A 16,056-nucleotide genomic window follows, 5' to 3' on the forward strand; every position below is an offset into this window, starting at 1 on the left:
TTCGCCGAGGTCTCTAAATGCCTCCTAGACCACTCTTAGTCAATCCCTACAAATTAGGAATCCCTCCTAAATTGTAGGAAATTGTTGTCTACTGCTCCAAAGTACTTGGGAAGCTCATGCATGACTCTCAAAGCCCTTGGGTTGGTTCCCTCTATGCTCTGCTGGCCTATGGGAACCAGATAATAGACCAACTTTGCTAGAAATGTTGTCACTAAGGAAGGGCAAAAATTGGGGACATGACAATGTTACAAAATTACCAAAATTTGCAAATTTCTTTTCTTGCAGCATCACGAATCTCCTTGTTCAAACCCATGCTCTCAAGCATGGGTTGTGAGCCAGGGGTAGTGCAAGGCACAAAGTAGCTATCCAATCTATTCTTCTGCACTCTAGGCTGGACTCAATCTTAGTATAAGACTGACTAGCACGAGCACTAGAACCAAGACAAAAAGGAGGCCTGGAAAAACCCTATCCAACACAAGCTATGGATGCGGATGCCGATGTGGCTATGGGAGCATGTGAGCCAATAGCCGTTAACCTTTCAAGTTGCTTTTTCTTATTCAATTTCTCTTGTTCATATGATTTTCTAATGCCACTAAACAAGTGTGTTTTGCCTTGGCACTTTGTTTTGTCTTGGCACTTTGTTGAGTGCAAATTGTAATATCATGTCTAGGTATAGCAACAATGTGGTATTTGAATCTATAAATACCATCAGAATTTATTTCTTTACAAAACATACATTTCGTTTGAAATTTGGTTCTTCCAAGGGAAAGTCTTCGGTATATTTCCAACATTCATATTTTTTAACCATTTTGGAAAATGAAAGCTAAGGCTGCTGCAATAAGAAAATTTGAGTAAAACCTCAAAGTTTGAAACTAATGAACAAAAGTTACAAAACAACAAATCCTACTTTGCAATTTTGTAAAACTAAAAAATATTCAAGATTTGCAGATGAAAGCTAAAAATGTTTAACAAAAAATGCATAATACACTAACATGCCAAAATAAATCGACACTTACCTTTTGCAAATGAGTTGAGGAGTGTTGCTATTGACTCCTTAATACTCCCAATGCAATCTTATGGCATCCCCAAATGGACTTTTGATCTCTTTGGTGTTCTTCCTTCTTGCTAGTTGCAAACCCTTGATTTTTCTTTTCTCTTCTTCTCTGTCACTTTTCCTCTATTCTGGTCATGCTTAACAATTAGAAGGCCCTTTAGGGTTAAAACAAAGAGGAAAGACGATAAAAAAGATTAAAAAACGTGTGTTTTAATTAAAAAATGAGTTCAGTTTTTTGCTTGCCACACGGCCGATTCATGGGATTTTCTGCATGAATCACATGAATCGGCAATTCATAGTGAAAAATTGGTGATTCGATTCATCAGCTCCAAAAAAATCGCCATGCCTAAATCAAATCGTCAAACCAGCAATTCTGGCGATTCTTGGAACTTTGGTACAATATATCTAATCCAAGCGTTTCAAAATGAACTAAGGCGTCGTCAAAATCCCTCACAACCCCCTGTCGCCCAAAGTCCAGTAATCTAAATAGAACCCATACAATGAAGAGAAAATTAATTGTTGCATATATTATCATTTCCACTTAGTTAGATGACATTTTACCTGCAAAGAAATTAATTGATCATTAGATGTTTATAAACTCATTTGGCTTTTAGTTAGGGTTTCTCAATCAGAACTCCTTCATGGCAGTCTAAACTTCACTTAATGCTCATTATATAGCTGCTTCTCTCATTTAGTTTTCCTATAGACTCCAAGTCATGCCCGAGTTATCAGCTGACTTTATATGTACTAGGTTCACATGGTTTGCCCAAACAAAGGCTTAGCATAATTGACACAAAATTCTTGGAATGGCCTTTACAATATTCCAATTCTCAGGTTATGATAATCTATAATGTCCTCAATTCCCTTGGATTTTGGTAATGCATCAGTTTAATGTTGTCTTATCACTATTTGGCTTACTCTGACTAATAAGATTGTAAAAGTCTGCAATTTTTTGAGTCTGTCTGTCCTTTCCTAGTAAGGATTAAAGTCTGATGTTATTATTATGTTTTCTTTATTGGAATTATTTCATCCAATTAAACCTTTTTTAGCAATATATATACTTGCATGTTTGACATTAATAATGTCTTAAATTGCTTGCTAGTGTATTTTTATCTAAATTTGTGTTTACAGTTTCTTGGTTTTTAATGGTTTAAATGCTAAAATATTTTCAATAACTTGGTTTTTTGAAAGGCAATTGAGAAACGAATTTCAGTACACTCTCAAGTACCAGCTGAAAATGGAGAATTAATGCAGATTCTACGGTATGGAATACATTTGAATCTTGTCTACTTTCTTATAAAGCTGAAATCTTTTGTAATATTGTCTTTTTCAGTCTAGCTTTTAGCATTGTTTCAATATGTAGATTTCTTTCCAGTTTTCTTAACTTCATTGAAATTACACAGATACGAGAAAGGTGAATTTTACAAACCTCATCATGATTATTTCTCAGACGAGGTACAAAGCTGATACAAATTCCATAAACTTATCTTTTCATAATTTCAATTATCCATAGACATGTGAGAAAATATTTATTTCTAATTTTGATTCAAACAAATCATCTTAGCTAAAGACATAAATTTGATTGTGCAGCACAATATAAAACGAGGTCAAAGAATTGCAACAATGCTCATGTATTTGAGTGATGATTTTCAAGGAGGAGAAACCAACTTCCCTATGGTAGGAGTGATATTCGATAGTAATTTCAAGTGAAATTTACAAATAAGTTAGTTTTTTTAAAGTGCTGCTAAGGTAATCTTATATTTAAAGCTTGCTAAGTAGTCACATGACAATTTTTTTTGGCTTGACCTTCAACTTACTGAATTTAGAAATGAGATGGCACGAGTTCTTGGAAAATTACTTGCCCAAAACATTGTGAGCTAGAGGGAAAAACTCATTTACATTTTGATAGTTATTTTCACAATTTTATCTTTTAGTGCATACCCTCAACATGTTGACAAAATTGTCACAAGGCCTTAATTTGGGTACAATGGAGTAGAGTGCTACACTCGACTCCAGAAGGGGTAATGTCCTTGACTTTCGTAGATGCTTTGCCCCCAAACGCCTGTGAGGGACTCTGCCAACAACCTCACTAGACTCTCATGAGGGGTAATTGTAATGTCCCCTTTTTAGTACATTAGAAATATTAAAGGCATATTATATATTATAATTAAAACTGACTTGGAGAGCATGGAGTCAAAATATTAAAGATCAATTTAATATTACAAAGTGGGCAAAAAGGACAAGGAGAGATAAGACGAAAAACCATGAGGGAAGTCAAAGAGTCACAACTGTGAGGATAAAAGGAGATGGGACTCTTTCATTTGGGATTCTTGGTTTTATTATTCAGATTTCAGTTTCTCTCTTGGGAGAGTAATCAGAAAGCTTCAACTTTCAGCCAATGTGAGGACGTAGCCCCTTGTGCCAGCAGACAGTGGATGCAAACCCATTGTCCGGGGAGACATCACTTCAGGTGTTTCATTTGCACTTACAGGTTCTTATATTAGTATTCTAATCCGACTATCAAACTGTATTTAAGATTGGATTTCTAGTACTGGTTATTGTATTGCTGTTGTATAATGCAATAACGTTGTTTGAGGAGTTTTATGAGATTTTTTTGGTTTTATATTGTGGGTCTGTAATGCATTTTTATATGCTTGAATCCTGGGTATCATTTTGAGAAAGAACAACTTAATATATGGTGGAGTTTCTGTTGGTTTCTATTCTCTTTTGTAATACTACTGCATATGTTTAGTTCTGAACATATTTTGAGGTAAAATTGAGTAAATATCCGGTTTGGGATAATTCAGTGGTATCAGAGCCAAAACATTCTGCCATCCTATGGAGTCTATTCAGAAAGAAAGAATTCAGTAGTCCGCCTGAAAAGATTATTTATTTTTGAAGCAACCTCAGTGTGAACTACTATGATAAACTTTGGCAAGGGATTCATCAGAAATTTTATCTGAGACAAATATTTACACTTGTAAATTTTTTGATCTGAGTTGGAGAAAACAAATTTATTTAGTTAATATTGCTGCTCGTCCTTCTACACAAAGAGCTTACTTGCTAGAAGGGGAATGACTAAACACTGGAGATTAATGCTTTTGAAATATGGAACAACTATCTTAAACCGTCACACTGTTATATTGGCTGATACAAGCTTGGATGACAGGCTCAGAAATAAGAGTTGAGTTGATGCATCGATTTACAGATTGTTGAAGCTCCATGACAACTAGCAGAATTGGTGATTGAACTCTCCAAAGTTATTGGGCACATACAGGTCACTATTGGTAGTTTGGTGCTTGGACGACAGGCATAAGAGGCCATGGGTAGTTCATTTCTTCACTGCAGGAAGAAGGAATGCGATTAGAGTCATGAATCACTCCTAGGGGAGAAAATCGGGTATGACCCCGGGAGAAATAAGGATATAGTTGAAACTCTAATATTGCATCATTAGGCTTAGTGCTTTGAAATCTTCATTTGGTATTGCTAGTCATGGTGTGTGTGTAGGCATCTCTTAATATTCCTTTCAGCAACAGTGGAATAAATTTATTCAGGTGTTTCTTGCTTAAAGATGATTCTTGGCTCCTATTGTTGTTTCGTGAATTCCTACCAAATGCGTGAAGAGGTGATGGGATCAAATACTACGATCTAAAAGAAGAAAGGGACCTGGAGCTAAGAAAGGGTCAACTGTGTTGGTACACTTTGATTGTGTATATCAAGGTCTCACTGTCGTTTCTAGTCGTGAATCCAAACTTTTGGCTAGATATAGAGCAATTGCTTAGCCATATGAATTTACTGTTGGAGCAGCTCCCGACAAGAAACGAAAACGTGGTTTCCAGATTCAAAAGTTGCATCAATATTTGTGAAGTCAGTCTTGTCCACCAACGACAATAAAGAGGTGAGAACTGTACAGGAGCAACACCAAATTGCAACATGTCCTATCTATAGTGTAACTGACAGTTGGTGATTATGGAATGTAATCGAAGGAGTTCTCCTTCTCTGGCACGGAGGCGTTAAAAAAAACTATAGTGATTTTAATAGCAAAAGTAAACATGAACCGTCAATTGTCTAGGTTGGCATCTAAGACAAGTGTAATCACAGGGGTATGGGAATCAACAAAGTAACAACACCCCCTCTGAATTTCATAATGAATGCTTAAACAATAATTTAAAATTACTAAATCAAACTAGTGTGTGCCAATATGGTTCGAGGTACACATTAGACACTTGAATAGATGTAAACACATGTCAGTTTGGAACCGCATACCTATAGACGTTTGTGAGAAGCGTGGCTGGAAATATTAATAGTTTGAATGGGTCACAACAATGGCATCCTCAAAATACATTCTAGCGTGAGGGTTCAACTAATCACACCGCCCTTGGCTGGTAGTATTGATGTCCTTCATTCTTATTATGCTCAGTGTGAAGATAATGAGAACTTCCAGAGACGATGTTACTAGATGCTTGATGAGCAATATGAGCATACTGTTCTTGTTCATTATGGAGAAGTCAAAGAGGGTAATAGAGGTGGAGCTCCATGTTTTGCACATTCAGAAAAAGGTGCACAAGCAATAAATTTGGTGGGACATATAGCTTCATATCCAAATCAAGCACACACGAGTTCTTTGTTGGCATAGACAACCTATGCTTCAAGTGCTAGCCCATCTGAATGGAATGGGCAAACTCATTCATCTGAATTTGAAGAAGGTGAATCTGGAGATGATGTTGGTGGTGCCTTTTTAGACCAAAAATCTATTCTAAGACAACTAAGTGAAAATGAGGAATTGGTTGTGGATTCCTTAGGATATCAAGCTCAGACACATCGGAAGACAATTCCACATTTTGCACTTGATAAAATGCGATATAGTCCACTTAATGCAAGTGAAGTTGGCCCTAAGCAATATGCACTCCTAGGACTAAAACAACCATTACAAGGACAATTTTCTAAGCAAATTGAAGACAGTCCATTGGGTATTCCTTTTCAAAAGTCTCTTTGGGGCCTTATAGAAATAGAGAAAACTCAAGCCTAACACTAGGCCAAGGTGAATATTTTGGAAGGGAAATATTCTCTCCAATTGTTACCACAAGAATTGATGGTTTAAGTATGCCAACCAAGAATGTGGTTGTAGGTGGTAGCAAGATTAACAATGGGCATGAGAACAATCCACCTTCATGGACAAGTGCATTAGAGCTGTCCAAAACAGGTTTTCCAAATAATGGTGAGGAGATAGAGGCCCCTTGCTTGCAATCTATGACTTGCGAGGATATCCAAAGAACATAGAGAAGTGTTGCAAATGAAGCATATATAAGCAGTGACATTGGTGGTGGAGAACAAACATACATGGACCCCCATCTTCAAGTCTTTGCAAGAGGAAATATGTAGAACAATGCTGGGCAGATGAGATCCGATAGTTTTTTGCCAAATGCAATGATAAGCGGTGCTAATAATGAACATATGGCAGGATTGGGATAGGGGTCCTTGAACAACATTTTCAAAGACTTGGGTTTGTTTCAAGAACCTTCACATCTGCAAAATAATCAGCAGATGAAGCTCAAGACACAAAATGATGACATCAATCAGCTTTTTGAAAAAGCAACAGCAAATCAAAAAAATGTTATAACCCGTTCATGTTTACAGCCAATGGTGATTGGTTCTCTAGAAAATCATAAAGTGTGAAGAAGTAAATTTAGAGCAAGAATTTCACAATTATTCCAAGAGACATGTAAATACAAGAAGATTGTCGCCAAGAAGTAATATTAATGTAAAGAAGGTTGGAGGTGGTAGTATAGAATTTGATGAACATAAATGGTGTAGTCTGAAACACGAAGACACAAAAAGAGATATAGAAAGAGCTAAATATTCTGGACTGTGGGTGCCATAATCAGCAGGTATAAGAATAGAAATACTCAACATTTACAAGGAGTATAAAAAAATTTCTACCCGAATTCAGAATGATTTATCATTCAGTGATTACTTGGGTCTTCATCTAGAGTAGCAAAATAAGACTGATATGGGAAAAAAAAAGTATTTTGAATTAGTTCAAGATCTCCTTGCAAAAGACCAAGGAAAAAATGTGTACGAGGAATTTCTAGCCGATCAAAATCATCGAATAGAGGTTCTTGTTAAAGAGGAGCAGCATTGATTTACAACCTTCTAGCGATCATGTAGAGGATGTTACTCAGGGTGCAAGTTTCTATGTTGGTGAATTGAAGGTTAGTGTTGACAAACAGGTTGATGAGGTCGATTGCACACAAGGTAATAGCAAGTTGGAATATTTGTGATGAACCATATATTTCTGATACCCATGACATAAAATTAGATGAACATATCGAGATGACATTGTAAAACGATGAACCACTTTAAAATGACAATCATGAAATGCATACCTTAAAGAACCAGTTGAAGGTTAATGAAGATAGAGTTGTGGCATCTTTGGTACATTATGACAGCACTCACAAGATGGTTGAGGATCTCTATAGGAAGGCACAAAGGGAAGAGAAAAGAGATTGGCTTGTTGCTGATCTATAGGTGGTCAAAAGAGCCCTTGAATCTATGAAGTCAGATTACTTACGTTTGCTTTTTGACAGGAATTATACTCTTAAGTTTGTTGGATCCTATGTCGACCAATTGAATAAAGAAAGGAATGAGATTAAGGAGCTCAACAAGAAGCTTAAGTATGTTCGTGAGGCAGCAGGAGCATCTTGGGTTCTCTCAATGACTACTTTGGAGTTCATGGGAGGAGGCTTTGTAGTTGCTTTGGAAGGTTCTTTGACTGGTGTGCGGCATGCTCTGAGAGCTCGGCATGGTCTGGGAGCTTAGCATGGTCTGTGGTGCTCGGTTTGCACTGTGAGCTTGGTGATGCTTAGGAATTTACTGGTGCTCGGCTTGGTTTTGTTGACACTCGGTTTGGTCTCGATCCCTGTGGGTGCTGAGTTGTCTGTGAGCTGCCTTTTGGTATTTAATTTCTATATGGGTATTTAATTTAGTGTTGTGAGCTGACTTGTTGCTTAAATATGCATTTAATGCAAGGGGTTTATTTAATTTGTAATTGCTAGGCCGACTTGTGGCTTAGTTGGCCATAAGTAAGGGGGTCTTGTGGAGTCTTTTGGCTATTCATTAATGGAGTGATTCATTCATTTCGGAGTAGTGAGTCTGGAGAGTAGCTGAAGGGCAAGTTTTCCTGAGTCTGTAGACAGAGCGCCGAATGTGAGGTAATTTACGACAGAATTGGGATAGAGTTGCACATTTGTGAGAAGAGCTTGAGAACCAAAGAATAGCTTGGTGGACTTGAGGGTACAAGTGTAGATTCTTCTTGGTGTTCTTAACTAGTTGTGGATCTGGACTAGCTAGGGTTTGGATTGGATCTCGAGGGATCTTGTAGAACTATTATTCTAATTGCTGTTGTATTTGGCCGTAACATGGAAGGCCTTACAGCCAGGCATATTGCATGTAAACAATTATTTTATAAATAAAGATTTGTGATTTGGTATCAAATTGTGCATTGTTGTTATCTTGTGTTGTGTTTCTGCTATCTGGTTATTTGTTGGGGGCTAGGACATCTCCTTTGGGGATTCTCCTGCCTTGCACTACGTCAGGTGGTATCAGAGCAAGGTTGTTCCTGAGTGTGTAGATAGATCATCGAAGTTGTGGCAGTTTGCACCAAGATTTGGGTTGAGAGAAGTAGATCTGCGAAGATCTTGATCTGGTGGTGGATTTTCTTTCGGGAGTCCTAGATCTCTTGTTTGCTAGGTGGAAGATCGTGTTTCTGACTTGCAAATTTCAGAGGGCTTATAGATGGATCAATGGATGCCAAGATGGAAGGTAGATCTTGTTGAGGCATGATTGTAGGGAGTTTGTGTATTGCAGGTCCATGTTCCTGGACTTGTGATTTGGTTCCTGATTGTTCATGCGAGTTGGCAGGTTGTGATCTGACTTGCAAACAATTCGAGTTTATCACAAGGAGTGTGGGAAGGATTTGTTGCAGAGGGTTTATGAAGATCTTGGAAGATGGCTCTGAGATGATTGGACCTTCGAATGATTGCGAATCTCCGTGATGTGGTGGAGAGGAGGTTTTCTAAGACGTTTGCTTGATTTGAAGCTAGCTTGGTTGATCGAGTTAAGGATGGGGTGAGGAAGATATTTCGTGGATGTTTATGGAGTTGGAGTCTACTAATCCGGAAGAGAGTTGTCTGGCCGGTTAAGAGACTTGTTCGTGAGAGAAGATGGCATGGCAAGGTCAAGGTGGAAGAGGTTGGTTTTGTTGATCAGTTTGTGGAGTCTGATACAAAACTTATAGAGCATCTTGAGGTTGTTTCTGAGGACATTCCCAACCATGTTGATGCTAGGATGGAGATTGGTTTCCTGATCAGTTGGTTGAGTCTAACATAGAGATTGTAGAGCATTTGGTTGTGGATGATCTGGTTGCTATTGGTGATGAGTTGTATGTTGGAGAGCATCTTGTTGTGAGCAATGAGATTGTTGGTGTTGTGAGTTTTGCATGTGCTGATGGAGATCTACATATTACTGTGGAGGTGGAGTTTGTTGCTACTGGTGTGGATTCACTAGTTGCTATTGTGGATGAGGATTTGTTGATGAAGCATTATGTTCAGTTTGTTCCTAGGAGTAAGCATGCTGATTGGATGGTTGAGATTCTGGTGTTTGACAAAATGATGCAAATGTGGATGATTTACAGATTGGTTTTCTTGTCCTTGTTGGAGTGGAAACCTTTGGTGAAGATGAAGATGGTTGTTGATCTTTCTTTGGGCATCAAAGTGTGGGACACACTTTTCTGTTTACTTGGGGAGTTTGATGCAGGAGCATCTTGGGTTTTCTCTATGACTACATTGGAGTTGATGGGAGGAGGCTCCGTAGTTGCTTTGGAAGGTTCTTTGATTGGTGCTCGGCATGGTTTGTAGTGCTCGGTTTGCACTGCGAGCTCGGTGATGCTTAGGAATTTACTAGTGCTCGGCTTGGTTTTGTTGACACTCGGTTTGGTCTTGGTCCTTGTGGGTGCCGAGTTGTCTGTGAGGCAACTTTTGGTATATAATTTCTATATGGGTATTTAATTTATTGTTGTGAGCCGACTTGTGGCTTAAATATGCATTTAATGTAAGGGGTTTATTTAATTTGTAATTGCTAGGCCAACTTGTGGCTTAGTTGGGTATAAGTAGGGGGTCTTGTGGAGTCTTTTGGCAATTCATTAATGGAGTGATTCATTCATTTCAGAGGAGTGAGTCTGGAGAGTAGCTGAAGGGCGAGTTTTCCTTAGTCTGTAGACAGAGTGCTAAATGTGAGGCAGTTTAGGCAGGATTGGGATAGAGTTGCACATTTATGAGAAGAGCTATGGTTGCGGCTTGAGAACCAAAGAATAGCTTGGTGGACCTAAGGGTACAAGTGTGGATTCTTCTTGGTGTTCTTAACCAATTGTGGATCTGGACTAGCTAGGGTTTGGATTGGATCTTGAGGGATCTTGTAGAACTATTATTGTAATTGTTGTTGTATTTGGCCGCAACCTAGAAGGCCTTACAGCCAAGCATACTGCATGTTAACAGTTTTTTTATAAGTAAAGAATTGTGATTTGGTATCAGATTGTGCATTGTTGTTATCTTGTGTTGTGTTTTTGCTGTGTGGTTATTTGCTAGAGGCTAGGACATCTCTTTTGGGGAATCTCTTGCCTTGCACTGCATTAGTTGATACTTAGTTTTCTCTTCAAGAAGTGGAAAATCAGATTCGGAGCACAAATCATTTTAGGGAACATGAGGATAAAGAGAGGCAGGAATTTTTCCTAGAGGTAATTGATGAACTTGATAGCATTCAACAAACATATGATTTGGATAGTTGCCCCAAGCAACCAAGTTCCAAAACTTCAGATCACTTTCAGTCTATAGACAACCCTTTGTTTGAGGTAGATGCTGTTTGGATTTCAATAACCCACTTTTTGAGGTAGAGGAGAGAGTGCCTCTTGATTTCCAGTAAGAGGATAACCTTGACTTTAGAGATTCAGATCAAGCTACAGTTCTTAACGATGAACCTTGGTCATAGGATTGGTGTGGTGAAGTGACTATTACTACCCCTCTTTCGTTCAACCTTTACATGGTTCCAAATTCTAACTTATATATAGGTTGGATGGATTTCTTATTTTAGCAGTTAAATAGGTCCTGGTGGAGGATTCAAGAGAGTTATGTGTTGATCATAGGGAATTCTTTTCTAGCTTCATTCTTTCTTATGACCCCTATGTATTTAGGCGATGACAATATTTTCTTTTATGTGCCCTTGGTGTTGATTTCAGGTGTTAGCCAACTCGTTTCCTACATCATCTATTTAGGACAGGTCGTCACTACCTACTGGGGTATACATAGCTTCTGGATACATTTTTATCTCATCATATCATCTGGTTATGCCATCAATGTTTGGGATCCAGGGGTTGGCCATATGTATCTATGGCTTGTTGAGAGTTGGGTCGCAGTTATACTCAGTTTGAGTTTGGATACGATGACATTCATAGTTTTACAGCCCTCAGGTGTAGTGACATTACTTGGATTAACATGGGATCTAGGGATCTAGTTGATGAATGGTGTAATATCCTTCCCTATTTTTTTCCAAAATAAAGAAACTTGCAAGCTGCTTTATGATATCAATTGATTTTCTTAATAACTCAACATAGCATTTTTGTCAAACACTTGGCACACATACTACAATATATAGGAAAATCTGAAACTTTTTATTTGCTAATTAATTTTTGCCATGTAAATGTGCTCATACAATTGTTTAACATGCTGCGACAAATATTAGTCTCGTATTTAACAACTACAATGCAAAGTATAAAAATTTGACAGAAGAAACCTGGAATTAGTTGCTGTAGTATTTTTGCAGATGTAGTTGGCAGCTTTCCAAACCCTCAAATCAGCAAGAATAAACAATAAACTTGTGGCAAATACTGTTCACGCACTGTAGCAAATTCACTATTCATCCGCATTGTAACAAAACACTATTCATGCACACTGTAGCAAAACACTATTCATCCGCACTGTAGCAAAACACTATTCATGCGCACTGTAGCAAAATCACTATTCATCCGCACTGTAGCAAAACACTATTCACGCGCACTGTAGCAAAACACTATATGAAACCCAATGTGTTTGGAAACACCTTTAATCCTCTTGACTGTGTCTTTCAACAACGAAGAGAATGCTAGCAAAGAGGGATTCCGTCCTCCAAGCCCGATAATCAGATATCCAGCAACATAACATTAATCTTCATCCAAGCATACTAAAAAGAAGCTCTTCAATTTCTTTTAAAGTGTTCTCACAAGAGCTCAATCCTTCATTTTCTCAATGTGGGATAAAACATAACTCCCTTTATGTAACTTATGTCTTGAATGTGTTATAAAATAAAGGGGACTCTTTTAATTTAAATATTTTTCACAAACTATAGTCTATGCATTAATAAAGTTAAATATTAAATTTAACTTTATAAAATAGCTTTATCAATGCATAACAAATCTTATCAATGATAAACAAGTCTTCTTGTCGATTTTAAACAATTACCATCGACATACCGTTGCCCCTGGATGTCCGACCATGTCCAAGATGACTTACTATATATAGTAAGTATGCCCAAAGTTGCCTCAAAACCCCTTAGAAGGATCTACAACTGAAACTATCTAGGCCAAATGGCCTCTAAGTCCCTTTAATGTCCTGGTTAGCCTACGGGACCGTGGGGAAATAGGCTAATGACAACATCATGCTATGAATGCTAAAAAGGGGACATTACAAATGGATTGCATTTCTACACCTTGCTTCGCAGTATGGCAAGACTTGTCAAATCGGGCTACAGAGCTACCTACGAATTTATATGGGATCGTAGTATTAATTGCTTGAGGACAAGAAATTTCAAGGAGGGGAGATTTGGAATGTCCCTTTTTTGGGATATTAGAGATATTAAAGGCATATTATATATAATATTAAAATTGACTTGGAGAGAGTGGACTCAAAATATTAAAGGTCAATTTAATATTACGAAGTGGGTAAAAGGACAAGGAGAGATAAGACGAAAAGCCAGGTAGGAAGTCGAAGAGTCACAACTGTGAGGATAAAACGAGATGAGACTCTTTCATTTGGGATGCTTGGTTTTATTATTTAGATTTCAGTTTCTCTCTTGGGAGAGTAATCAGATAGACTCTCATAAAACTGTATATAAGATTGGATTTTGAGTACTAGTTATTGTATTGTTGTTGTATGAGAGTTTTTCTAGTTTTATATTGTGGGTCTGTAATGCATTTTTATATGCTTGAATCCTGAGTATCATTTTGAGAAAGGACAACTTAATATATGTCAGAGTTTCTGTTGGTTCTATTTTGTTTTGTAATACTACTACATATGTTTAGTTTTGAATATATTTTGAGGTAAAATCAAGTAAATATCCGATTTGGGATATTTTAGTAACCCACCTTGATCCAATTATGGTAAATTGTTGTTATCTTGTACAATTAAATGAAGGAGATACAAGCTTCTTATATAGATTTACAAAGACAATGTATTTGAAAGAAACTATCATGAACTAAATAAAAAAACAGAACTACTTAATTAATTGAAGACTAGCTAAGATGGCCATTAACGAAACATTACAATATTCTAATACCCTCCCTTAATGGTCATTGTCTAACTATCTTGCAAAAGGCTGCACATGTCTTGTGCTCATACATTCTTCATAACATTTTATTGTTATTGAGACCCCTCCTAGATCTGCAAAATGTCAGTGACTAAAGAGCAGAAAAAATCTATCCAAAACAATTAAGGCTGCCCTGTTTTCAGAATGCTCCACAACAAGTGACATGAGCCTAGCTTTGAGATGAGTTTGCTACTAAGCCTCCTAGAATGTACAAAACTTTTGACCAGAAATCATCACAAAATGTCCAACCTTATGTTGGACAAAAGAACTTCCCTTCCCTATAGAGAGAGACATGTTGAGAACTTCTGCCATGATTTTAAGGAAAAAATGGAAAACTCTCCAAACTATTGCAGATGAGCTGAATGCCTCAAAATAGATTGCAAGATACCATGATTTGAAGTTAACAAAGCATTTTTTTTGGGGGAAAAATGGTAAAAAAACCCGAAAGCAAGAAACCCTAACATAAAGTTCCATGGGAACTTTTTAATTACAAAAACTAGAAACAAATTTTGAGGTAAAAACTCCTTCAAAATGAAGGAAACTTGGATCAGAGAAGTCAAAGGAGATAATTTTTGAGGAAAAAATTATTAAAACCCCAGTAGATAGTTTTTGAGATTTTTTTAGTAATAATACATTAAAACTTTTTTGAAGGAAAAAATGATAGCCCATAAGAGAAACCTTCATGTGGCAAAACACGAGACTTTGCGCAATAAAACAACAAAGGCAACCAACATGCAAGAACATGCATGTGCATGCAACTCACAAAATGCACATGCAAGAACATGCAACTCACATGGAAGTGCATGCAACCCTAAAAAATCAGACTTTTGCTCAAACCAGGAAATTGGGTGATCAAACCCCTTGACCAAGATTGCAATTTTCGGCAAAAATTTTCAAGACAGACCACAAAATCTTCATAAAATACCTCCAACTTATTTTGATGCAAAAAATCCAAAAAAAAAAACTTCAAAATTATTTTTTAGAACAAAGAGGTGTCAAATTTATGAAATACCATTTTGTCTTGTTGTGTTAAACATAGGAGATTAAAGCTTCTTATATTGGTTTACAAAGACAATGTTTCTAAATGAAAAATTTGTGAACTAAAGAAAATAGAAATTACTTAATAAACTGAAGACTAAGATGACCATTAAAGAAACATTACAATATTCTAATAGACCTTGCTTGAGTTTGTGATCCCTAGGTAAAGAATACGGTAGGTAGTCCAGATTTATATTGAAGTATTTGAATAATAAAATGAACAATTTTAATTGACTAAGAACAATTATACATGTTGAGTATCAAAACTTTTTCTTCTCCTTTTAGAACCAAACTCAACCCACAAGGTCGAGTTTGTCAACAAGTGTGTGAAAAGTTTCATCACCAGAGCGGGTTAAGGTCTTCTCTATGAGAGTGGGTTTCCTCTCCAAACTTTAAGCATAGCTTAGACTTAGGAGGGTATTCCTAGAGATTAGAGTACTAAATAAACAAATGAACTTGTAGTTAAATCCAAACTGTTGATTCAACCCCAAAATTGCCACTAGGTATGGTTGATGATCACCTCATTAGTGAGCACAAGGTGGTACTGAAATACATGACTCAAAAATTGATATGTATCATTCCTTGTATACATTGATATCATCAATTAGTCAAACTGAAATTGAAATGGAAAAGTCTTTAGTCGTTTGTTTTGAAATGTGTGACTGCCACAAGTATGAAGAGGCTGGTACATATCCCAACACCAAAGAGTCATAACTAAAAGCAGACTTAGAAAGAGAAAATGATGAACGACAATTTATCTATGCATTAAGGTGTGTCAACATATATTGTTGCTAGCTTTATCTACTGAGTTATCCATCAATATGATCTGCTCAATTTCATATACAAGCATGTAAAGAGCTGTTACAATCATAGTTACAACACTCGAACTCACCTCCTCACCTCAGACTCAACAAGATGGTTTTGGGTTCGGACTCGGACTCGACATCTAGACTTGGCCAGGACTTGACAAATTACAAAACCCAAGTAATTCAAAGATTGTGAAGGATTTTAAACTTTTTTCATGCACCATTTAGTCAATTATCATAGAAGACACAATAGTTCAGATAAATAAAAGCTAGTTTGCACACATACACAAGTTGACATTGATCACATAAGTATGATTGCAAATTTCTGAAGGAAATAAGTTAAGCTTAAATTATATAGAAGGTATAGGTTATTTATTATCATTATGTTGAGTGTTGTGTTTATGTTGAAGATTGTTGGTTATCTCTTCCTTGATGTGGACTACGAGGTTGCTCCCTGAAAGTGGCATATTATTATCAAGTGATTACACC

At 37.0% G+C, this 16,056-nt stretch overlaps 1 protein-coding gene across 2 annotated transcripts in view; it reads left to right on the forward strand.

The window, feature by feature from the left end:
- LOC149557334 (prolyl 4-hydroxylase 1-like) overlaps positions 1-16,056 on the forward strand; it is a 249,672-nt gene that overhangs the window by 219,085 nt on the left and 14,531 nt on the right. For both annotated transcript variants that reach the window (XM_089832005.1, XM_089832006.1), the window contains exons 8-10: positions 2,246-2,316; positions 2,458-2,509; positions 2,645-2,731. In XM_089832005.1, coding sequence (XP_089688131.1) covers positions 2,246-2,316; positions 2,458-2,509; positions 2,645-2,731 — 210 coding nt within the window. The remainder of the gene's footprint in view (positions 1-2,245; positions 2,317-2,457; positions 2,510-2,644; positions 2,732-16,056) is intronic.

This window comes from Cupressus sempervirens, chromosome 5 (genome assembly GCF_028749045.1).
Source record: "Cupressus sempervirens isolate cs-2001-9-10 chromosome 5, ASM2874904v1, whole genome shotgun sequence".
Taxonomy (NCBI): domain Eukaryota; kingdom Viridiplantae; phylum Streptophyta; class Pinopsida; order Cupressales; family Cupressaceae; genus Cupressus; species Cupressus sempervirens.